This window comes from Plecotus auritus, assembly GCF_963455305.1.
Source record: "Plecotus auritus genome assembly, chromosome: 4".
Classification (NCBI taxonomy): Eukaryota; Metazoa; Chordata; class Mammalia; order Chiroptera; family Vespertilionidae; genus Plecotus; species Plecotus auritus.
The window spans coordinates 24,015,742-24,040,682 of NC_137775.1; the positions used below are offsets into that span (position 1 = coordinate 24,015,742).

General features: G+C 40.1%; 1 protein-coding gene across 2 annotated transcripts in view; it reads left to right on the forward strand.

Annotated features, from left to right (window-relative positions):
* The first annotated feature begins 3,095 nt into the window (after positions 1-3,095).
* Positions 3,096-24,941, forward strand: part of LOC308245685 (TATA box-binding protein-like 1) — a 28,919-nt gene continuing 7,073 nt past the window's right edge. The window contains exons 1-2 of one of the 2 annotated variants that reach the window (XM_080663341.1): positions 3,096-3,339; positions 24,298-24,370. In XM_080663341.1, coding sequence (XP_080519467.1) covers positions 3,218-3,339; positions 24,298-24,370 — 195 coding nt within the window. In that variant the 5' untranslated portion in view covers positions 3,096-3,217. Of the gene's footprint in view, positions 3,340-24,191; positions 24,371-24,941 lie in introns of both variants that reach the window. The other variant, XM_080663340.1, reaches the window with a different exon arrangement.

A 24,941-nucleotide genomic window follows, 5' to 3' on the forward strand; every position in this document is an offset into this window, starting at 1 on the left:
ATCTGAGGGCAACCAGAGGGAACAGAATGGGGTCATAAAGCCAGGTTACAGCATCAGATTCTAGGCCCTAAGCTGTATACCACTCACCTGGCATAATGCTAAGGGGCCTCAGCAGAAGATATCTGAGAGGACTCCTGAGGAATGAGGCATTCCTGACTCCGCAGGGTCTTCACATTCCTAGTGCATTAACCTTATGTGGGGCAGAAATTTCAGTGGCTTCCATGGACAGAGTAGATATCTGATCCCCATCAGTATTAGAGAATAAACCACTGGCAGAAAGGATTCCTAACAACGCTGTGTAAGCATCACCCCACTATTGCCTACCTCTTTCATAAAGGCCATGCTGAACCAGTCTGCCTATCTCATAGTACCAAGGGCAGCAAGCAGTAGCTAACATATTCCAAGTTGGTTATTATTTTAAACCAAGTTCATAAAGCTAGAGCCTTAGTGAGCATAACTATCTGTGGTGAAGGATCAATTTTGTGTTTTTAGTTACCAACCAAACACAGAAAAATGCTTTCATAAATATGAAACTGCATGCTTAGTTGTCACAGTAGTGTCAAATTATTAAAAGTTTCAAAGTGCTCCTCTCAATTTCTGTACCTATTTCATTGCTGATAAGTACAGTTTGCAGACTGGCTTTGGTCTATACTTCACATTTTAAGTAGCACTGATCTAACTGATAAAGCTCACTATTTGGTCAGCCTATGTGTCAATTTCTGTATTAATTGAGAGTCTTGATTTGGAACATCACTGTATATTTTAACCTTATCTATCACCTGAATAATGAAGCACATTATAAGTCCAGTGGAGCCCATGGTCTTTATCTCATTGTCTCACTTCTTTCATGAAGTGAATTCCTTTGTCAGGGGAATGGTGTATATGCTAATGAGGTAATGTATAAGCGTTCAGTAAGTCTGTAGATGGTGTTTGCAGCAAAACCTAATCCAATTCCAATATGAGAAACTATTGTAGTGAAGCAAATTGTTGACTGATCTATGATAAAAGGGAGTCCAAAGTAATTGATGTGCTTGATATCAGGTATCTGCTGGCCCCTTGGAAGGAGGGTGCCTCATAAAGATCTTAAAAAAACTGGGTCACTGTTGCTGTAAAATTGATTTTCAGCAGTTGCAATAATCACCAGAATAGAGCCTTTCTCCTGCCATTCATTCCTTGGTAAATCAGACCATGATACGGGACAGCTCACAACCCTTCATGTCCCCTAGCACTTGGAAGAAAACCCAAACTCCCTGCTATGATCTACAAGGCACTGAATATTCAAGACCTTAGCTTCTCTCCAACTTCATCTCATGTTGCTCTTCTTGCTCTGACCACGATGCCCTATCTAAGCTAGTAACTCCAGCACAGCAAACTCTTAGCATATCCTGTTCCCTCTGTCTGGAACACTATCCACATCCCTCCCATCCCCATCCCCTTTAGAGACCTGCTGAAATGTTACCTCCTAACAGTTGTCTCCGCACTACCACAGACATTACTTTCTAATCTAGCCCTTCACGCTACCTAACACAAGCTGTAGTTATTTACTATTATTCAAAAACAATTTAGTACAGAAATTGAAACAAAATGGAAATGCCATAATTCTACAGAGCTTTTAAGTGTTCAGATATTTTTCTTAACACTCAGCGGGGGAAGACACATAGGCTGACCAAATAGTGAGCTTTATCAGTAGATCAAGAGGCATCTTTGTAGACTCCCTAAATAATGAAATGTCCAAATGGTTTCCTATACCCAAATCTCTCAGAAGTCAGCCCCTGTCTTCTCTTTCAAAAGGAGAGTGGCATTATCCTTTTTCATCTACGATGCACATCAGTCACAGGCCAGGTACCCAGGAGGCCGCCTCGTGGCCTTTTATTAAACCGGAGGCCCGCGCAGCCCGGGTGTGGGCTCCGGGAGCCGCTGGGTTCGGCGTCGCCTGGCTCTCCGGGCGTTACTCGAGTCTCGCTCTCGCCCGCATCTCTCAGGCCACCCCACTCCCCCAACCCCCGAGTCCCGAGGGCGCCCTCGGACCGCAGCCGTTCAAACTGGCGAGTGTGCCCCCTCGGGGTTCCCCGGGTCGTCTCATGGTTACTTGGGCGCAGAGCCCCGAAGGGGTCTCAGTCCCCAGGCGCCCAGCTTCCTCGTGAGCGCCCTCCTGCCCGAGCTGCCTCTGCCTCCCAGCACCCCAGTCCCAGCCTCAGCCGCCCCCTCCCACAGCCCATCCTTCCTGCCTCCGGCCACGCGGCGCAAAAGCCTCCGACTCCGCCGGCAGGGTCCTGACCGCAAACCAAAACTAAGTAAGGAATCGCGAAGAGACAGGAGGCAGTGTGTGACCTAAGGTGCCCGCTCATCCGTCCGTCTGTCCGTCTATCTATCTATCTATCTATCTATCTATCTATCTATCTATCTATCTATCTATCTACCTATCTATCATCTATCATCAATCACCGGCCTACCCACCTATCATCTACCTATGTATCTATGGACCTTCCTACCCACCCCCTCCCCTCTTACCTAATCCACCCATCCATCCACTATCGCTCTCCTGCAGGACGAGGATTAGAATTCTTTAATGAGAGCTTTACGCGACGTCGTAAATTAACACGTTTAACTGGAAAAGCGAAGGACTTTTTTTCCAGACAGAAAATGTCTTAGAAAATGTAGTTGTTAAAGTCTAGCTTTGCTAATTAGGTTAAATGGTGGACCTTCTCTATAAATTGAATGAGCTAACGAGAAAGCTCTAAGTTTTCGACAACATTTAAGTCCACTAATATTATACTTTACACCAGAAATTATGTTCTTGAGTTTAGGTATCAGCCAAATATGCACAAGGGATACAGAGTTTTTTCAAAATCTTTTTAAACGGCTCAAGCAAAAGGCTAAGCAACAGTACCGCTCCCCAACCCCTACCCCACTACGACAATCTCATGGGCAAGTGGGGCCGGCCTTCGGGACCAGGAAGGAGGAAGCGGAAGTAAGATAAAGGGCGGAGACAGTGACGGGAGCAGTGAGAGCCGGAAATGAGTGACTAGCGAGGCACAGAGGGGGGAGCCCAGTGCGGTGACGCTCTAGCATCGGAGCGCTGTCTCTATGCTCCCCCGCGTCTAGTCTATTTATTGTCGCGGGGAAGCAGCGGCCGCCCCGGACCCGGAACAACAAAGCGCGAAAGAGGGAGCCCGTGCCTCGGGGGCTCCTAGCAACGGGCCGGGGCGGGAGTTCCATGGAGACTGGAGAGCGCGCCCGCATCATCATCACCCTCGTCCTCCAGCTTATCCTTCGCGTCCGACGCCACCGGCATCAGCGCTGCCGCCGCGTCCTCTGCCGCCGCCCCCTCTTCCCACGGTAACCCCGGAGGCGCCCCTCGGGGCGGGGAGCGGGCGGCCTGAGTGCGGGTGCGGGTGCGGGGCGCCGGGCGGGGTGTGCGGGGCCGGAGCCGGGCTGCGAGCGGGGTGTGCGGGGCGGGTCGCCGGAGGAGGGGCGCTCAGGTTGGGAAACGGCTCCGGGAGTCCAGGGAGGGTCCAGTTCTTAGGACAGGAGAGACATTTGGGGATCTCGTGGGGGGACGGCGAGGTGGAGGGTGGGGCGTCGCTGCCGGGGAGCGTCTTCCAACGGGGTGTCGGAGAAGAAAAGAGGTGTTTCTTTCTCGTGCTCGCCACCCCTGGGAAAGACGGGAGCCGGAGATACCCTGTCTGTCCGTGCGCAGCCCTCACCAGGGGGAGGGTCGTGCAAAGATGCTAAGGGTGCGTTGTTTCCCAGAAAACTTGAGTGGCCTCTGCCGCGGCCGGAGGGCTCCCAAATCTCATCTGCGTCGAGAGAGCCGCTTTATTGTTATTATTTTTATTAGCCAAAAGATGTGAAGAAGGATCTAGAAACTGAGGAAGAGAGAATGAATTGTGGGTAGGGCTGAGCCGGGATTGGGGTAAGCGCTTGATAACAGGAAGAATCCTAAAAGTAAATGCAATTGGTAGTGACGCTTTTTAAAACTCTCTTCTGCTGAGATGTGCATCTGCGGGCTGTGTCAGTGTGCATTGCAACAAGGCTCAGGCTGCAGCCAATCCACATCTGTGAGCTCCGTGACTGCATCTGTCACCTGCAGTTCCCCAGCGACACTGGCAGTTAACCAGCGTGGGCTTGTGTGTGAGCGTTAAGAACAGTGCCTTAAAATTGGTTCAAGAAAAGAAAAGGAAACAAGCTTGGTGTGATTTTTGTCTGAAGTAACACTGGCAGATTCTCTGGGGAAACTGAAAAAGAAATAAAGAAGGTTTGGCTATAATCTGCAGTTTCTTTGAAAGTTTAAGGAAATGGTCAGTTAATTCCAGTTGAGAAGAGGCTTTTATCACTCTCTTGTTTAAAGAATTACTGTTTCATATGGCCAGGGAAATACTGGCACTTACAGGTTTATACTGCCTCTTTAAGCCTTACATCACTAACTATTTAAAGGTTTTATACTTTCCAAAACTATTCTAGGTCAGTGAATGAGATTTTCCTATGGCATACTGAAAAGGCCACATATACGTACCACAATAATACCATTTTTGTGTTCAGCGGGAACAAAGCTCTTTACATACACTTGAAGATTAAGGATGAGAATAAAACTGATAGATCGCAGAAGCAGTTATGTCAAGCACAGCTTCTGTTTGTCCCCTACCTTTTTTGCTAAGCCTGACTTCTTCAACAAAAAGGTATCATCCTTATGTCCAGCACCCTCTTTTTGTAACCTCTGCCCTCGAAATGAGCCCCAGAAACTGTAAATGATCTACTGTGTGTTCTTGAATTTGATGCCAGAATACTCAGGCTTTTTCATGTAATAGAAGTTCAGTGTCTCTTATTAAAGGACTTTCCTGTGTAAAGAGGTGGGCAGTTTCCTTTAACAAAGATGGGAAGTACAAAACACTGGGAAATTTAAAATTGCATTTTAAGATGCCAGGAAGAAAAACGTGATATTGTCATCTTTAGGTTAATGAATGGACTGTTGCATAATCTATATAATAAAAGGGTAATATGCAAATAGACCCTAACGGCAGAACATCCAGAACAACTGCTGGAACAGTCACTATGAGGTGCACTGACCACCTCTTGGTTCCTTTCCTCAGCCAGCAGGCTCCGATCACCTGATGGTGAATGGAGGACTGGGGGTGCGTGGCGGCAGGGGACAGGGCCGGCTGCAGGCAGCTGGGGAAGATGGCCCTGATAGCAGGCCAGGCCTAGGGACTGTACCCGCACACGAATTTCATGCGCCGGGCCTCTAGTCTTTTCATATAGCTGTTCTTCTGTGAAGGCTGTGCTGGGAGATGATCACACTTGAGGCTGTTGGGTGGTCAGCCCCAGAATTTTCATAGTGTAGACGAGACACAGTGAATTCAGTCCTCGGTGTCCAGGCTGCCATCACACTCAGTTCACCTGGACCTCTTAGCTGTTGCCTCAGTTCCTTCTATATGTGAGTGGGGCGTCAAGCCCTACTTTCCACCTTTATTCACAATCCAATTTTTGCTTTCCCTGCTCTCTGCTGCAACACTTCCAACATTTGATGTCTTTTTTCCTCACCTTACTTGTGTCCTAATAAAAAATGGGATTTTTTTATGCTATTTGTATTATTTCTGTTTCTTAGGAAGTTTTCATCATGTCCTTGGTCTGTATATCCTTTTCATTAATGTCACTTTGTCTGTTGCATTTTCCTTCTGTGTCCCTCCCCTTTACTTGGAGAATTGGAGTGGTCATGTCAGATGTTCTGTATTCATTCTGATACCTGTTGGTTGTTCAGTACAACAGGTAAGAGCCTTATGCTGAGAAACAAAAGATTGTATGGAGATAAGCCATGAAAAATACTTAAATTTTTAGAATAGAAGGTGTTTTAGAAGTTCAGAAGTAATACTGCGATTTTAGACAGTCACTTTTTTTTAAAGATAAAAGACTATTTTGGGTTATTTATTGAACCTTAGATTTTTCTAATTCTTAGTCTAAAAAACTTTTGACATCAATCTTTTCTGATCATTATGCACCTGAATGTTAGACCAAAATTACATTTTGCCAGATTAGGGGGACAATTGAGGTGATTCCCAAAAATTTTCCTTCATGTGGAAAATTTTTGTGGATGTATGCATATATAGAATTTGTTTTAAAGTAGAAAAATACATATGAAACACATAGCTGAATATTTTTGGAGAGTGTTATTTCTTATGGATGTGACACATTTAAAAATCAGCAAATATTGTATAATACAGTTGAGTGGGTATCAGTGCTGTTTTAGGTGAAGTAGGCTGGTAATAACCTGGTGATTCATTTAATTCTGTTGCATCATAGACCATGTGAAGAAATTATTGCTATGAAAAATAAAGTTTAAATCGATTTTAGAAGAATTTATAGTAGAATGTTTCCATAGTGTCTCTGAGCTAATTCCTCTAGTGTTTTGAAAATTTAGCGATATTGTGATTTTTTTAAATAATAAAGATTTACTGTAATTTACACCCGTACTTGTTGCACCTTTTATAAGCCTGATGCCACATCAGGTGTGCAAAGCTGGACCAAAAGTGTTTCTCTTCTGGTGCCTTTTGTGCACTTGTAGATAGCAGAGAAATGACATGCATGGACACCAAAATATGACAGACAGAATTTTTGAATTTTAAATCCTTTATTACATACTGCTTGGAGCTATGGTTACTGTTGTATGGATTTCATCCATACCTGCTAAATTAGAAGTTTCCTGAGGTTTCGGACTATGACTTGTCATCATGTTGTGTATTCATGCCTGTGTGTGTATTTTGAAGATTAATGTTAATAGAAGGATATATTTTTATTTTACTTCAGGGACTTAATCTAGTGGATGAGGGCAACCTTTAGGCATGTAATCTAATTAGTAGTCTAATTCTTGATCCTTAAAATGTCAACTTTTTATACTAGCTGCTAGTTATAAGCAGCAAACATTTCTTGAACATGATTAGAGTTTTTGTTTTTTTAACCAATTCAAACAATAAAAATAATGGTTTACTGCCCTGGCCAGTGTGGCTCAGTTAGTTGGAGCATAGTCCCGTAAAACCAAAAGGTGGCAGGTTTGATTCCTGGTCAGGCCACATACCCAGGTTGCAGGTTCCATCCCTGGTTGGGATGGTTGAGGGAGGCAGCTGATCAATCGATGTTTCTCTCTCACATTGATATTTCTCTCTCTCTCAAAATAAACAAGTAAATAAATGATAATAGTAGTAATAATAATGGTTTATTGCCTTTAGCAGATACAGTATTTGTTCTTGTCACAAGATTCACAGTTTGAGAAATTTCAAAAGGGTGAAATTATATACATATCTGATGTCTTTCAGGCCACTTAGTAACAATCAACCTTTTATTTAGAAGAGAGATGGTGTGTGTGTGTGTGTGTGTGTGTGTGTGTGTGTGAGTGACTGTGGAAAAGCAACATTCCAGAAGTATGTCATTATTCTAAAGGAATCAGGTCATGTCAGAAATTGTATGCATCTGGTTTTATCTTTTTACTAAAGGGTGATAAAATACAGAATTTGTTTCAATGGCTAGTTTTATACTGGAAGCAGACTTCTGGGGATCCTGTAAAATGTTCAAGAAAATACACAAAGAAGTGAACTCTGGGATGGTTCAAATCAGAATTCATGTAGGAGTCAATAATGAGACTTTTAAATTTCACCCCCAAAAATGCAACACAAAAGTTTGCCTGGTGACTTGGACCATGCAATACTTATCCATCAAGAAAGAATACTGAAAATCCCATTGTGTGTTAAGGACAGTTTTCTTGGGACATGTGTGGATGACTTTAGTACTTTGTGTTTCGCACCATAAACATCTGTCTATAGACATCGGTTCATGGTATGCTTTTGTTTTTAACTCACAACTTTTAAAAAGAAGTAAAATGTTTTATTAATTAAGTGGTGTTACTCTTTCTCCTCCTGATAAATTACAACTATTTTCATTGAGACAGAACAGTTTTGATCAAAATTAGTTATGCTTTCTTAGAATTAGTATAGAGTTTAAGAGTATGGACTCTGAATACAGCCTGCTTGTATTCAGCATGGTGGCCATACTGCTTAATATGGCCTTGAGCAAGTTACTAAGTGTAATGCTTAGAACAATGCTCAGCATAGTTAGATGAAAAAGTATCCGTTGGTGCTAGAAGCAGTGGTACTTGGTAGTACATTAAAGGTGAACCATTAGATCGCTTGAATGCTTTGTTTCTTTGATTTGGAGGCTTTCTATTAAAGCATTGAAATTCTTTGTGAGCACTGACTATTCGGCTCATCTCTACTCTTAGACTTTGGTGGCGGGGGGAGCACTTGTTTTAATTTTTGAATTGTCACACAGGCATCTGGTTATCACTTATGGCAGATGGACTAAGTAAAAAGAGATATCTCTGTTTCTTGGAAAAGGAAGGCCAACAAAGCCTTTTCTGGCACTGTGTTGAAGCTATTGAAATGCTATTTCCCTGTGGACTTGACTGCTTGTTTAGCTGTATGGTACTTCTGAATAAAAGCAATAGACTCCAATGGTTTCATTTAGCAGAATTAGTCTTTCTTTAGAAGACACTATTTTTTACTTGTATAACCTTAAATGATGGTACACTTGAAACTTGGTATCATTGTGAAGCCATTTAACTTGAGTTTTCTGTGTCACTATAACTGTTCTAGATAGTGGCTACCTTGTAACTTTAGCAGGAGCTGACACTGCTGCCAGGCTCCAATAATTCAAGTGGCTCGAGAATGACTGCATGAAATTACAAAATAACTTGTTTATAGTAAGACTAACACCAAATGCTGAGCTACCTAGCCAGGGGAATAACTTTGATTATATCTTTTTTTAGGCTGCTACTGAAATGGTTAACTTTAAGATTAAGTCCAAATATTATAGTTCAGTTTTAGTATGTACATTTGAAACTGCTGACTAGAAAATAAATAATTATGCTAAAATACAATGAATTGCAAACTCCTATTTTGGCTCCTATCCAGGTCTTGGTTTTTAGTTGGAATAATATTTATATAAAATATATGTTACAGAAATATATATAAAATATGTTATTAAAAGTATATTTTGCTTTAAATGTACAGGGGTGAAGTTGTATAATTCCTCCCATATTGTGCTGTTTTTATTTTTTTAGTTGTTTTTTATACCCCTCCCGAAAGAAGACTGGCAATTATGCTTGTGTTTAGAGTGTGGATTTGCTTTTCTGTTTAAAGAGAGTAAAGTCTACTTTGATACTGTTGATTTATTTGAGTAATAACTGCGTTGGCCAGAATAGATTTAGTATTGATGTGATATTGTTAAATATTATTCCCATAGCCATCATAGATTCTGGATCTAAAAAATACAGATAAGCCAGGAAATGATTATGGCTATTCTCTCTCTCTCTCTCTCTCTCTCTCTCTCTCTCTCTCTCTCTCTCTCTCTCTCTCTCACACACACACACACACACACACACACACACACACTCTGTATTAGGGTTTTTTAGGAAAACACATCTCCAAGATGTCAATTCTGTTGTCCATAATAAAGCCTCCTGTTTTGAGATAAAGATCTAACATTGTTAATGTTTCCCTAGTGTTCTTTTCACCACACTGTTTCAGGGACAGGTGTTGCTATCCTTTAGATATAAAGCTAATAAAGCCACTATGTAACCTAAAAGTGCAAATATGAAGATGGGTATTTGGTTTTTTACTATGGTCAATATTTATAGAAACAATTGTTGGCTGAACCTCAGCTAAGATTCATGGTGAACCTGAAACTTGTGGAACAAGAACTAACTCATTCTTTACAGTTTACCAGATACTTTTGTTGAACCACAAAGCCTTTTTTTCTGACCTGCTTATGGCTACAGCATGCTTCTTGGATAGCACCAGTTTCTTGTGTGCAGGTGCAATCTAGTGAAGTTGGAATGAACATCCATCCCATAATTGCCCATGGGTTGACCACATCCCAGCATCTCCACTGGCGGCAGGTTAGGTGGTTGTAAGAAACACAGCCATGTTGAGGACAGAACCAATTCATTAAATCTTCCTCAACATAAATTTTGTATGCTAATCTCAAAGGCACACTAGATTTCTTAACTCAGTTCTCTACTCTTTTTTTGGTGGTGGTGATAGGGGGAGCCTGAGGTAAGTGATGTGACATAACAGTTCACAACTGACAAAAAGCTGTATTAATAGTTTTATCATTTTCTCAGCAGCATATTGCTGTTGTAAATCTTTAGATCAATTTGGCAGAGAAAACCTTTGGCTAGCCAGTAATCTTGAAAATTCTGCTTCAATGCGTAGAGTAAAATTACTTGGATAATTGTTAATTTGTATGTGCGTTAAGAATATGTGTCTTTTAATTTACTCTTTCTAGGCTTTTTTTTGGGGGGGGGGGCCTGTTAAGTTGGAAGAGTTTCAAATGTCTTATATTCTTAATTTATCTTGCTTTGTATTCTCATTCTCACTTTGTAAAGAGATGAGTAATAGTGTTATCAAACCCTGTTTAATTGGATGGTTGCTGTGCTGAAAGTAACAGATAGGTAGCCAGTCTATAACCAGCTATCATGGAATGAACTTAGCATATGGATGAGTTAGGACCCTTGGGAGAAATGGAGAGCAAAACTTTTAGAGGAAGGGAAAGGAAATACGTATCAAAAGTGCTGAGAGTGTGTATATGTGTGTGTGTGTGTGTGTGTTTTAATTAAATTCTTTCCTTACATCAGAAATCAGAAATGTATTATATTTCTGTATTTGTCAAAGCTCCTGGAACACAGTTGCCCTTCAGGATTTGGGGTCTGAACTAAAGCCAATAATAACATGTGCTAAGCAGAACATACCAGAAAATGAAATCTATAATATTAAAAGCGTAATATGCTAATTAGACCAGACAGCCGGACATCCTTCCGGACTACCTTCTGGTCGAATCCGGGGCTGTGAGGGAAGCCCGGGTCCCGAGTGCCAGAGGGAAGCCAGTGCGGGCAGCCAGGGGAAGGAAGGCCTACTCTTGCATGGATTTCACGCATCAGGCCTCTATTAAGGAAATAATAGGGTATTGTTGGAGAGCTTGAGTGGTTTGGGCCTATAGAGATTATTATTATAGTGAAAAATGTCTATACTTCCCACTGTTTCCCCACCCCAATGATTCTTTTAATTGCTCTTAAAGTATTCATATAATTCATAACTATTGAGTTGATGACCGAGTGCCCCTTGTTAAAACAAATTTTACAGAAACACATTTATATTAAACAGTTCTCTTCAAGGATCATGAGACAGTTATAACAGTACCTTTGCATTTGCTGTGCCCTCTGCTTTTGGGGTCTTTTCTCTAGTTTTTCATATTGCCTGGCTCTTTATCCTTCAAGATCTAACTGTAAGAAGTATTTCTCATCTTTGAGGAAGTTAAGAAGCCTTCCAGGATCATTCTCCTAAAGTTTCTCTTGTGACATCTTACATCCTTTATAACTTAGGTCACTTTCTCTATTTTACTTACTTCTCTATTTGTTGTCAGTTTCTTCCACTGGAGTACAACTTCCACGAGGGTCCCTTACCTGACTATTTTGTTCTGAGCTATATTCCCAGTGTCTAGCCACATTAGTTGTATTCTAAATGAATGCAGTTATGAGTAGTAATTTAATTGAAGGAGTAGGGAAGGGCATCCTAGGCAGATATAAACTCAGAAAAGGATCTGCTATTGCAAGAGGATTGATAACTTCAAACTGCTCAAGTGTACTGAAAGTAGAAAAGGTTACAAAGGCATATTTGGAAACGTGAAGCTCACTGAATTTATAACAAAGCAAGTTAGAGTCTGTTTTGTCCCTGTGAGAGAGCCAAGAGATGGGTCTTTAAGCAGGATGTGGCACAGTCAGGAAGATAATTCTGGTTGCCTCTTTGGTGGATGGACCAGATTGTGGAGATGGAAAGCAGGGAGTTCCATTAAGACTGTAGCGTAATGACATGTGAAAGCCTAAAATAAAACACTGATGCTTTGGATGCAGAAAAGAAGCTAAATCAGAAGTTAACGGTATAGGAGAATAAAGAGATGAGGGATGGTTCTGAAATGTCTGACTCAGGTGTGTAAGTGTTGGATGGTAGCTCCATTAAAATTAAGAATCAAGGGACAGCAAGTATTTCTGAGGGGATTAATTTTGGATGTCTTAATTCAACGAAAAACCCTCATAGGCAGTTAGGAATATGAGTTCTGATCTCTGATAGGTCAGCATTGATGGTAGGAGCCATAAACTCATGTATAGCAATTGAAGCCTGAAAGTTTAATGAAGAAAAGGATTTACTGGTATCTAGTGATCTTAAACTTCAGGGGTCTTAAACTCTCTTGAAAAATTGAAAAAAACAATGGCCTCCTCAGATGCCACATTCAAATTTGTGTGTACATATATAGTTTCAAGGGTTTCTCACCCTGGAACCTATTGTTGAGCTGTCAGGCCTGAAATGGAATTTAGTTAAGAACTTCTAATTTAAGGAGTAGATGGTAAAGTATTTGAGCTAGGAGGAGAATTTAAGAAGAAAGGTGCCTCTGAAGCCAAGCCAAGGGTGGTGTGGTGCCAGAGGGAGAATTTTGAGAATCGGGGGTTCCCAGTTCCCTCTCCTACTGGAGAGGTCGAGTAGGAAGGAGTTTCAACTGTGACTTTGGATTAAGCCAAGAGCCATTCATTGGTAACGTTTTATGTCATGCAGAGGCCAAAGGCAGATTGTGATGATATAGTGCATGAATCTGAGTTAAGGAAACAATCAGTACATGGTAAACAGTGTGTAGAAATCTTGATAAATAGTCCTGATATGTGGATATAGCTCCTTTTAAGGATCTATTTACTGAAAGGAAAATTCTGTTCTTTTGACTTGTTGTGGTATGGTGTTTCAACCAGTGGTTCTTAACCAGGTGCCCATTAGAAACAACTTGGAAATGTTTTAAAAATTCAGGGCCCTACAAACCTTAGTTAATCAATGCTTTGGGGGTTGAGCCTCTTCATAGTTTTTTGTTTCAACTTCTTGTTTAAGAACCAATGTTCCAATCAGAATACTTCCTTATCACTCTTGTTATGTGTTCTTTTAGTTGTATGTTATTACTTAATTTCTCAGTTTACTATTGTGCTACTTTTAAATCATTGTCTTTTAGTCTTTCTCATAGAACTTAGTTTCCAATATATAAAAAAAAAAATGTATGGCTTTCTTCTGATCTTTAGCCAAGTTCTCCATTTTCATCATTTTAAAATCTGACCAGTTCTGTGTAAAACCAGAAATTCTTAATCGTGCTTATATATGGAAAGTGTATTTATTCTGTAGTCCTGTTTGCTTTTATTTATGTTACATTTTTTTACCAAATAGTAAAAACTTAACTAGAATAGGTTGAACTCTATACACTATTTTCCAAGGAGCTAATTTCATAATCTTACATTCCTTTTCTTTCTTTTTTTAAATATTTTTTACTGATTTTAGAGGAAGAGGGATAGAGAGATAGAAACATTGATTGGCTGCTTCCTGCACCCTCCCCCCTCACTGGGGATCGAGCCTGCAACTCGGGCATGTGCACTGATGGGGAATTGAACCAGTGACTTCTTGGTTCATAGTCGCTGTTCAACCACTGAGCCACACCAGTCAGGCTTACCTTCCTTTTCTTTCTTTTCTTTTCTTTTTTTTTTTTAATATATTTTATTGACTTTTTACAGAGAGGAAGGGAGAGAGATAGAGAGTTAGAAACATCGATCAGCTGCTTCCTGCATACCTCCTACTGGGGATGTGCCTGCGACCCAGGTACATGCCCTTGACCGGAATCAAACCTGGGACCTTTCAGTCCGCAGGCTGACGCTCTATCCACTGAGCCAAACCGGTTAGGGCTACCTTCCTTTTCTTAACATGGCAGTCATAAATGGCATAGACGTCTAACAGGTTGTCTACATCAACACAGGCATTTTATATGAAAGGTAAACTTATAAAAGCAGTTGAAAGGAAACTGTCAAAATAGGACATTTCACTGTTATGTTTTCAACTTGCAGTGCTTTCTCTTGATTAAGTTTTTGATGAGCTGTCAGCAGTTCAAGTTTGAGCCCTGCATTCACACTCTGTTTTTAAAAATATATATATATATATATTTTATTGATTTCAGAGAGGAAGGGAGAGGGAGAGAGAGATAGAAACATCAATGATGAGAATCATTGATCGGCTGCCTCCTGCATGCCCCCTACTGGGGATCCAGCCTGCAACCTGGGCATGTGCCCTTGGCCGGGGAATCGAACCTGGGATGCTTCAGTCCCAGACTGATGCTCTATCCACTGAGCAAAACCAGCTAGGACCCCTGCATTCACACTTTTGAAATAAAAATCAGAATACAGAGAAGTTTAAACTTTATGCATGCCAACCCTGACACCAACCAGAGGCTGAGAGAGGGTTTATTCGGTTTGTGAGCTATCTAGTGAATTAATATTTATACTTGGGAAGAAAATAATCTTTACAAAAGGATGCTGTTTTATTAGCATTAGCGTAATGGCTAAATTAGTCTACAAATTGTGGTTATTTATCAGTAACTTGGGACAAATATCAAGATTCTCTAGAAAAAGATAAACTTCCTAGTTTTCTACATGATCACCCATAATATGGGGAAATAGAGATATATGTAAGACCTGTGGAGAAATGAACATGATAAATTTACACTTTAAATGAAAAGAATACGATGAACAGTTTTGTTGCAATTTAATAATCCAAACCAACAACTTTTTTGTTTGTTTGAAATGATTTTGTTAATGGAGATTTTTTTTAATTCACTTAGTTAAATTTAGTTATTTTTAAAATACCAATTTCATTTACCAGATACATCAAAATTGTATTCTTTACTTTTACCCCTTGCTTTTAGACTTTAAAGAACATGATCTGCTTTTGTACTCCAAAGCTTAAGGATCACAGTGAATAACTGGAAATCCTTTTTATTTTATTTTTTTAAATATATTTCTTTATTGCCCTAACCAGTTTGGCTCAGTGGATGGAGCGTCGGCCTGCAGACTGAAGGGTCCCAGGTTCGATTCTGGTCAAGGGCATGTACCTTGGTTGCGGGCACGTCCCCGGAGGGGGGTGTGCAGGCGGCAGCTGATCAATGTTTCTCTCTCATCTATGTTTCTAACTCTCTATCCCTCTCCCTTCCTCTCTGTAAAAAAAATCAGTAAAGAATATTTTTTTAAAAAAGAAAAAAATATTTCTTTATTGATTTTAGAGAGGAAGGGAGAGGGAGAGAGAGAGAGAAACACCAATGATGAGAGAGAATCATTGATCAGCTGCCTCCTGCACGCCCCCTACTGGGGACCGAGCCCACAATCCAGGCATGTGCCCTTGGCCGGAATCTAACCTGGGACCAGGTCAGTCCCCAGGCCGATGCTGTATCCACTAAGCCAAACCAGCTAGGGCTCCTTTTTATTTTTGAACATTTCTCTAACCATGGAAGAATGAAGGAAGGAGAGTAATAATAGTAACAATGAGAATAGTTAAATTTGAATGCATACTACCGTGTGCAAGTACTATGCTATGGGCTTTGCAATTTCAATGTTTACAACACTGTGATGGGTAATGTTATCTGCCTTATTTTGCTGGTGAGGACATTGAGGCACAGAGGCATTAAGTAACTTACCCAAGGTCATATGACTGATAACATGGCAGAGTCTGGATTTAACCCAAGTAATCTGCCCCAGAGTCTGAGCTCTTAAGTGTGTGTGTGTGTGTGTGTGTGTGTGTGTGCATTTGTGCATATGTATAGATACTGCTTCTTAATAATCTCAAACTAACGGTTAAGTTCTTACAGACATTATATTGAATGTGTTTCATGCCTTGGGAACTATGCCAAGGCTAGGGTACAGAAATAAGATTTGATCATACATCTGGAAAGATTATTGTCAACCAAGGAAACGTTTATAAATAGAAACATTCACTAGATTGTGGGAAAATGCAGTGATAGTGATATGCATAGCAACATGGTAATGGACTCCAAGTAGGGATACTCTGCCTTAGTCTTGGGGATCAGATGTCTTAGTCCAGTGGTCGGCAAACTGCGGTTCGCGAGCCGCGGTTTGCCGCTCTGTTGACTGATGAGTTTGCTGACCACTGTCTTAGTTTCTTTGGTTTCTTATTTTACCTATTGTGGTTTTAATTACCTTCTATACTGGGGTTTCCAAATTTTTACCTCCAATCTAGACCTAGACTTATCCTGAGCAATGAACTCTTATCTGATTTTTCTGTCTCTCCTCTTGGATGTCTCACAATTTCCTTCAGTTCCTCATTTCTAAAACAGAATCCGTACCCCTCCTCCGTTTGCCATCTCCCCTGCAAACCTGCTCTCCTCCAGTGTTTCTATTCTAGCCAATAGTATCTTGGGCCACAAACTTAGAGTCATGCTCCCTCTTCCTTGAGTCAATCTCAAACCTCTATTCACTCTGTCTTCAGAAAATGTCTCTCTTCTCTCTGCTTCTTTCCATTTTCCTTCACCCTCTCATCTGCCTACTACAGTCATCTCTCCCGGGACTGCTGCACTATAGACCCTGACTGAGTTTTCTGCCCATTCTTATCTGTTAGCTCATTCTCCTGTTACAAAAGTGGTACTGATATTTTTTTAAAAACATTATGTCATCTTTTGCTTTTCTTTTAGTTCACCGTGCTCTTGGGATAAATATGAAAAGTTTTAACATGGTCTAGAAGTTATGATTTGACCACTCCCTGCATTTCCAGGCTGATCTTATGCCAATTTCCCATTCACTCTTCCCACTCTAGCCATGCTGGCCCTCCTTCAGGGTCGAACAGTTTATACTTTTAACTCACCTCAGAGCTGAGAACATCTGCTGTTCCTTTTACCAGGTCTTGTTTACTGCTGGACCCCCATCCCCTAGTGCGCTACGAATGCTTAGATTTCCAGTTCATTGTTATAGAATTGATTGGATGAAGGTGATGCTGAGCTATAGAACAAGTGGGAGTTAGCCAGGTGTACAAGTGGGGATAGATCATTTTTAGCAAAAGAATAGCATAAGAAGGCAAAATACTAATATTTCTTTACATGGAAGAGCCTTTATAAATCAGTAAGAAATCTCAGAAGGAAAATGAACAAAGGATATGAGACAGTTAACGTAATAAATAGTAGTTAGTAATATTTGAAAAGTTAAACCTCTTTTGCATTCAAAGAAAATCAATTTAATATTGCTGATTTTTATATCTCAGGTTGTCAAAGATTTTTACAAAGTCCTTTGTTGACTAGATATGACAGCATATACCTATGAACCCAATCTTGTTTAATATGCACAGATAAATATGTGGATTTAGCAGTCTCAAAACATGTGTCAATATAAGCATAGAAAAAAATTAGTAATTATCACTGTGGTAGGATGATGGGTGACTTTTTTCCTTAGAGTATTTCTTATGTAACCAGAAAATGACATGCTGTCTTCTTTAAAAGCCATACATCAAGACATTAATTTGAAATACTAAATCTGTTCAAATTTTGCTTTTACATAAGGTCTCGATATGCTTGATATTTGAATCCCCAAATTTTAGGTTGTATTCAGTAAAATATAGTTCTTTTCTTGTTATCTGTAATTAGACAGGTCCAGATTAATATTAATGTTAGCACTGACTAATATGACATTATTTTAATAGAGCATTTTTAATTTGTGAGGTGCTTGTTATTCTGTTAAAACAATTATGTGGTGAGGAAATGGGGTTTGCATTTTACAAGTGAGGGTAGGAATAGTTCACAGCTGACATGAACCTTCCATTAGGGTCCACATCCAAGTTTTATTCCATTAGAGATACACTGTAGTACATTCTGAAATAGTGGAATTCTTTTTAAAAAGAATATATTTTTACTGATTTCAGAGAGGAAGAGAGAGGGAGAGAGAGATAAAAGCATCAATAATGAGAGAGAAATCATTGATTGGCTGCCTCTGGCATATCCCCCACCAGGGATCTAGCCTGCAATCCAGGCATGTGCCCTGACTGGGAATCGAACCATGATCTCCTGGTTCACAGGTTAATGCTCTACTGAGCCATGCTGGTTGACCTGAAATTTTTAAGAAGGCTGCTCTTTAAACATTATCAATATGAGATGAATATAGGTTTAAATTAACTAAGTATTAAGTTTAATTAAACTTACCAAATTTTCATTCTCCTTTAATTGGAACTTCTTCATGAGAATGTAAACCACTGACTTCTCTTTCCTTAACATCCATTCAGAAAAGTCAGTATCATTTACATTTTCTTCACCCCCTTTTAGGCACCATTACAAATACTTTTATCGACTGAAGCATAAAATATCCTGCTCTTTACTATTTTTAAAAATAGATAGTTGCTGGCGACCCTCAGAGTTATTATTGTTAATTAACTTCCATTAACATTTTTTGTAGTTTTCTTAATATGGATTTTTAAAAAGTGTAACACTTTATTTTGATGCAAGTTATTCACATGCTTACCAGTCTTCAGAATTGGTATTAAGAGTGAGTCAAAGATACAGTAGTTGGAGACATGTAGTGAACATAGTTTAACTTTCTGTTTAACATAATGTGATGAAGATTTTATACATCAAATACTTTTGCTCTTATTTAAGCACTAGAGGCCCAGTGCATGAAATTCGTGCATGGGAGGGGGGATCTCCTCAGCCCAGCCTGCACCCTCTCCAATTCGGGACATCCCTCTCACAATCCTGGACCACTGGCTCCTAATTGCTCACCTGCCTGGTCGCCCATAACTGCCCCCCATGCTGGCCTGATCACCCTTCACTGCCTCTGCATGCTGACCTGATAGCCTCTAACTGCCCCCCCCCCCCCGCCAGCCTGGTTGCTCCTAACTGCCCCTCCCACCAGCCTGGTCACCCCTTACTCCCCCCCCACCCCTGCTGGCCTGGTTGCCCCCAACTGCACCCCCCTGCTGGCCTGGTCACCCCCAACTGCCCTTTTCTGCTGGCCTGATCGCCCCTAACTGCTCCCCCTGCCGGCCTGGTTGCCCCCAACTGCCCCCCCTGCTGGCCTGATCACCCCCAACTTTCCCCCCCTGCCTGCCTGGTCACCCCTCACAGCCCACTCACCAGCCTGGTCGCCCCAGGCAGCCTGCTTGTTCAGTCATTTGGTCATTCCTCACTAACCCCCCTGCTGGTCTGATTGCCCCATGCAGCCTGCTTGTTCAGTCATTTGGTCGTCCCTCACTAAACCCCTTGCTGGCCTGGTCGCCCCATGCAGCCCACTTGTTCAGTCGTTTGGTCATCCCTCACCCTCCTGATAGCCTGGTTGTAGGCAGCCATCTTGTGAAGCCGTGAGGGTTAATTTACATATTATCTCTTTATTATATAGGATTTGTTAAATGTTTTATATTATACTAGAGGCCCGGTGCATGAAATTTGTGCACTGGTAGGGTTCCTAGGCCTGGCCGGTGATCAGGGCCGATTGGGGCCTTACGGCTACCAGCCAGGGCCTTTCTTCTTTCTGCACCACCCCCTGGTGGTCAGTGCAAGTCATCATAGTGAGTGATCGAACTCCCAGTTGAACTCCCATGAGGACACTTGGCGTATTAGCCTTTTATATATATAGATGTTGGTATAATATATCATCCTTTCCTTGGGCGATACAAGGGTTTTTGTGACCAAGCATATTATTATTAACTTTTTTTCATGTGGTTAGAAAATAAAAATGGCAACCCCAAGGACTGGTTCCTGAAGTATAAGCTCTTGGGTCATGCATGAAAACATGTCCTCATGACAGAATGTTACCCTGCCAAACAAGTGAAAGGTTTTGCAATTTTGTTCACTGTCTGCTGTCACCCCTTAGTGCATCTAACTTTCTTCCTTTACTGCCCCTTTGAACACAAATGCATGTTGAAGGTAAGTGGGAAGTTCAGAATTGGAATATTGATTTAACTAAACTAACATAATAGCTCCAGAATTAAAATAAAAATTTAGTATATAATTTATAAATTTTGTCTAAGTGCGTCTTCATCTAAGCTGTTAGAATTGGGAACTTTAGAATTAGATGGGATATTAGAAACCATTTAGTCTCATCTCCCACCTAATAGAAGACTCATTCTATACCCTTCCTGTTGGTTAATTAGTTAATTATCTAGCCCTACCTCCCTCCCCCCTTTCTTTACTTTTCTTTCCTTTCCTTTTCTCTTCTCTTCTCTCTCTCTCTTTTTTTTACACTTACCTTCTTAAAAGACCAGATTGTAACTATTTTAGACTTGTAGGTCATTTGGTCTTTGTCAGAACTGCTCAAAGGTGCCATAGTCATTATGTAACAACATGAGCATGGTTGTTTCAATAAAACCTTTTTTATAGAACAAGCACGAGCCCTTTGGCTATAGTTGGCTAACTCCTGCCTGACCTATTAAGACCTCAGTTTTCTCTGTCTGGTAATGTGATTGTTCTCAAGTTTTGTACCAATTCATTAAATACTCTTTGGTTACAATATTTAACTATGTGAATCTATCAAACTGTAATAGCTGCCATTTAATAAACGAGGTCTGTGTACTATGTGCTTGACATAGGTAATTAAATTGAAGTCTTAGAACATGCTGGGAGGGTACAGTGATATTATTACCAATTTCCAGAAAAGTAAGGTATATGCTGTACTGTTAAACAGGTGCAAAAGAACACCCTCTTTCTCAAAGGCAAAATGTTTTATTTTTTTCCATCTTGGTCACAGGCATGTGTTGGGAGACTGTCAAGTATAGTAATTGGTTGGACTCATCATACAGTTTTCTAGTCTGCTATTTTGGGAGCTTTACAAAGAAGAGTTGGTTTAAATGCCATGTCTTAACTTTTAGAAAAGAATAATCCCTAGGGGAACAAGTGTGTTCATGTTGTGTTTGCAAATTAGTCTATATCCAGCCTTCCCCTCTGCCATTTCTTAAATCATGGATGGTAATTTTGTGGTTAAACCTTTTAGGCCCCTCCCTCAATATCTTCATATGCAACTTGAAAACACTTAAAGTAGCTAGAATTGCCCTGACCGGTTTGGCTCAGTGGATAGAGCGTCGGCCTGCGGACTGAAAGGTTCCAGGTTCGATTCCGGTCAAGGGCATGTACCTTGGTTGCGGGCACATCCCCAGTAGGAAGTGTACAGGAGGCAGCTGATCGATGTTTCTCTCTCATCGATGTTTCTAACTCTCTATCCCTCTCTCTTCCTCTCTGTAAAAAATCAATATATTATAAAAAAATAAAGTAGCTAGAATCTACTTTTTTGTATACTAAAGTTTCTTTAGGGTTATTTGTTTTGCTTTTAGTTATCTCTTAGAGTAATTTTTGTTTTGTTTTTATCATGGTGTTTATTATGGCCTTTCAGAAGTATCTTTTCTGATGTGGAATTTAAAATGTAGTAGTCTTAAGTGCAATTTGTCTTAAAAGCCAGGAGGTGGCAGTGTTTTCCAGGTGTTGCTTAAGGTTTCAGGTGCTGAAAGAATGTTTTTAAATACCACTAGAAAGTCAGAGGACCTAAAGAACTGTGTATTATTGTCTGTAAAATCATGGATCGAAGAAGAAGTTGCTTCAACTCTACAGTGCATTTTAATGAAAGCTAGAAATATAACATTTTCTGAAGTTAGGACAGCTGCAATTTTGAACTTTGCTTCTTATTAGAAGGATATATTTGAACTCATACTAGGTATTTACTTCAGAAACAGGAAAAAACACCTGATTAAACCATGTCTTCAATTAGACCTTGGGCAGTGGAAAAGTAACTGATAACTATATTTAAATAAAAATGGAATTAATTTTATTTTTCTTATAGTAAATCTAATATATATTCGTTGTTTTTAAAAAGATAAATTTAGACTACAACACAAGAGAAGAAAAAAGTTTTAAAATCAGATGCCAACTCTCTGAATACAATAATTGTTAACATTTTGACTGTTTAAACATCTAAGTACATACTTATGATGAACTATGTGTGTGACCTCATCTTTAGAATTTAAGTTGCTGCAGTATAAAAATAATCATCTGTTTTGAAGTTCAAGGCTTCTTTGCATTCACAAAGGTTTGCTTTACCCCTTCTATCTTGACTTACTTTTACCCTACATATTGTCCTTGAATTTTCTCCTCAGTTTACTAATTTAATACTCAGAGAAGTAGATCTAAGTGAATTTCTTTTAGCCTGTTTGATGTAAAAAAAAAAAAAAAAATCTGTGTGAAGCAGTAAATTTGACATAGTTTCTTTATATGTAATTTTTCCTTAAATAGTGTTTTTTGTAGCTTATTCTCATGGGATGTATGTCAATTAGGATTAGGTTTGGCTGCATACATCAGAAATCCAGTGTGAGGGTCTTCATAGAAATAGATTTTCTCTCATATTCATGACATCTGGAATTAGGAAGTACAGGGAAAATAAGGAGTTTTATTACCCAGAGTCTCATGATCCCAGATGGCTCCTTGAGCTCCCCCGCTCACATCCAGGCTCCAGGCTGCAAGTATGAAGAAGGGCAGAAAGGCAAAGTGGTTTTTTGCTGGCTTAGATCAGTCCCTTTAAGCACACTTTCCAAAAGACACAAAACTATTTCATTTTACATTTTATTGACAGAGTCACAGAGTCATGTGACTTTTTGGCTGTACCTGTTGCCTGGGAGCCTAAAATGTGTAGTATTTTATTTCTGCCACAATGTATGTGGCTAGACAGCTGGGTTCTGTTCCTTGTGAAGGAAGGGTGGAGTGGATATTGGGGTGAGCAACTTGGAGCCTCTACCTCACAGTTACAATGTAATCATGGGAAGTGATGCTAAGAAACTTCTGTTCTGCCAGTTGATTTGAACTCATTTTATCCATAATCACTTTTGGTTTTATGTTATTATTTCCAAGATATATGTGCTAAGTACTTTTCATACATTTTATATAATTCTCCAATACTATCTCATGGGCACCATCCTTATTACATGTCACATCTGAGAAAACCAAGGCACAGAGAGACTGCATAATTTGCCCACGTTGTCATAACTAGTAATTGCTAATTCAGACATCGAGCCTGCTGCTTAAGATCAGTATTGATAACTGCCTCTGTCCTCTGCTTATTAATCTACCTATATATCTATTAATAAGGGTCACTGCCACCCCTACCCCACACCTTATACATAAAAATCATTTGAGGTTGCTTAAACACACACAAAGAACAGAAAAATGAGAAAATAAGCAGATTGTAGGGAACATAAGAGTGAGAAAATACAGTGAAGTTGAGGAACAATTGACACAGAATTGGATGCAGTCTGGTCCTGTGGAGGTGCCGAAGTCTTGGTCTGGCTTGTTGCTGGGTTCTAGTATAGTGGAAGGCAGGAAAACAAAATTGAATTTTCTTTATTTGGACACTTGGCATCTTCATTGATTTAGTCACATAATAATTTAAATCTGTTGCCATTTTCTGATTTTTCTCTTTGTAAATTAGGTAAGGTGAGTCATCATTACTTATTAAGATGTGGAAACCCAGTCAAAGAAAATTTTTTTAGCTAGAATATGGGTCTTTTGCATAGTACAAGCTAGGGATATGCTCCTGTCAGTAGTTTTAAAATGATATGTATTTTGGAAGATTGTGATCTCAATAAAAATGGTATTGTGCTAACTACTTGTTAGAGCGCCTTCCTACACACCACACACACACACACACACACACACACACACACACACACACACTCGTCTGTGAGCTCCTTGAGGACAAAAGGCTTGGCCATGTTCACTTTTTTTCTCCAGTATCCTCAATGTATAGGTGTTCAGTAGGTGAAGAATGAATGAATGGTAAATGAGAAACATTTGTTTATAAATGTTATAAATAATATTTCTGCTTCTTTAAATTTAATTAAGTCATTTACTTGAAATAAGTGAAAAATAGGTCAGACTTTTTATAGCCCTAGCAAATGTGAAATGGTTATAGTGCCATTAATGATTAGACATTGGAACCACAAAGTGCAGCCCTTCAACTTGGTGTGTTTGGAGAATTGCCATAACTGTGATACACCTGGAACATAGTGGTTGTATAGGCAAGTAGCAGGAGATAAGTCTGGCAGCCTCCTGGCGTGTAAAAGTTACTTACTAAATTTAAGGAATGACAGTTAGATTTTAAAGATATCTTTTAAAATTGGCATTTTTAGTGGGGAATATAAGTGACATGATTTGATTTGAGTAACATTTAAAATAAATAATAAAGATTTTTTTGCATTTTAATTTTCAAGTTTATTTGTGAAAAATTCAGAAAACATTAAAGTTTAATTACTTTATTTTATTTTGTTTCTCAGGATGTGATCTTCGTGGTGGGAAGCTAAGTTTTTAAACTACCCCAATGGATGCAGACAGTGATGTTGCATTGGACATTCTAATTACAAATGTAGTCTGTGTTTTTAGAACAAGATGCCATTTGAACTTAAGGAAGATTGCTTTGGAGGGAGCAAATGTAATTTATAAGCGTGATGTTGGAGTAAGTATCTGAATTTTGGTATGTATGCCAATTGTATAGTGCTAGGAATGATGTACTAAAATGTGTTTATTCTATAGAGCAGCCGTCACCAGCCAGTGGTCCGTGAGGTCCGAAAGATTGGCGACCACTGCTATAGATAGTTTATGAGCACCTTACCATGTGCTAGTTGTGCTGGATACAATAGTGAGCCCTGTAGAAGTGGCCCCTTTTCTCATGAAGTAGCAGCTTTTGGAGATACTTATCTCCAAGTCTTACCAAAGAACTCACTGGCTACTAGACATTTTATACTGTTCTCTCAATTTCTTTTGACTGAAAAAGGCGACTTTTATACTTTACATGAATATTTATTTAAATACTAAAGGCCCAGTGCACGATTTGTGCACCAGTGAGGTCCCTCGGCCTGGCCTCCACCCTCTCACAATCTGGGACCCCTCAGGGGATGTCGGAGAGCCGGTTTCAGCCCAATCCCTGCAGGCCAGGCCGAGGGACCCCACCGATACACAAATCTGTATGCACATAAGATCTTTGGTTAATCTCTTCCCGCCTTCCTCCCTCCCCTCTTCCCTCTGAA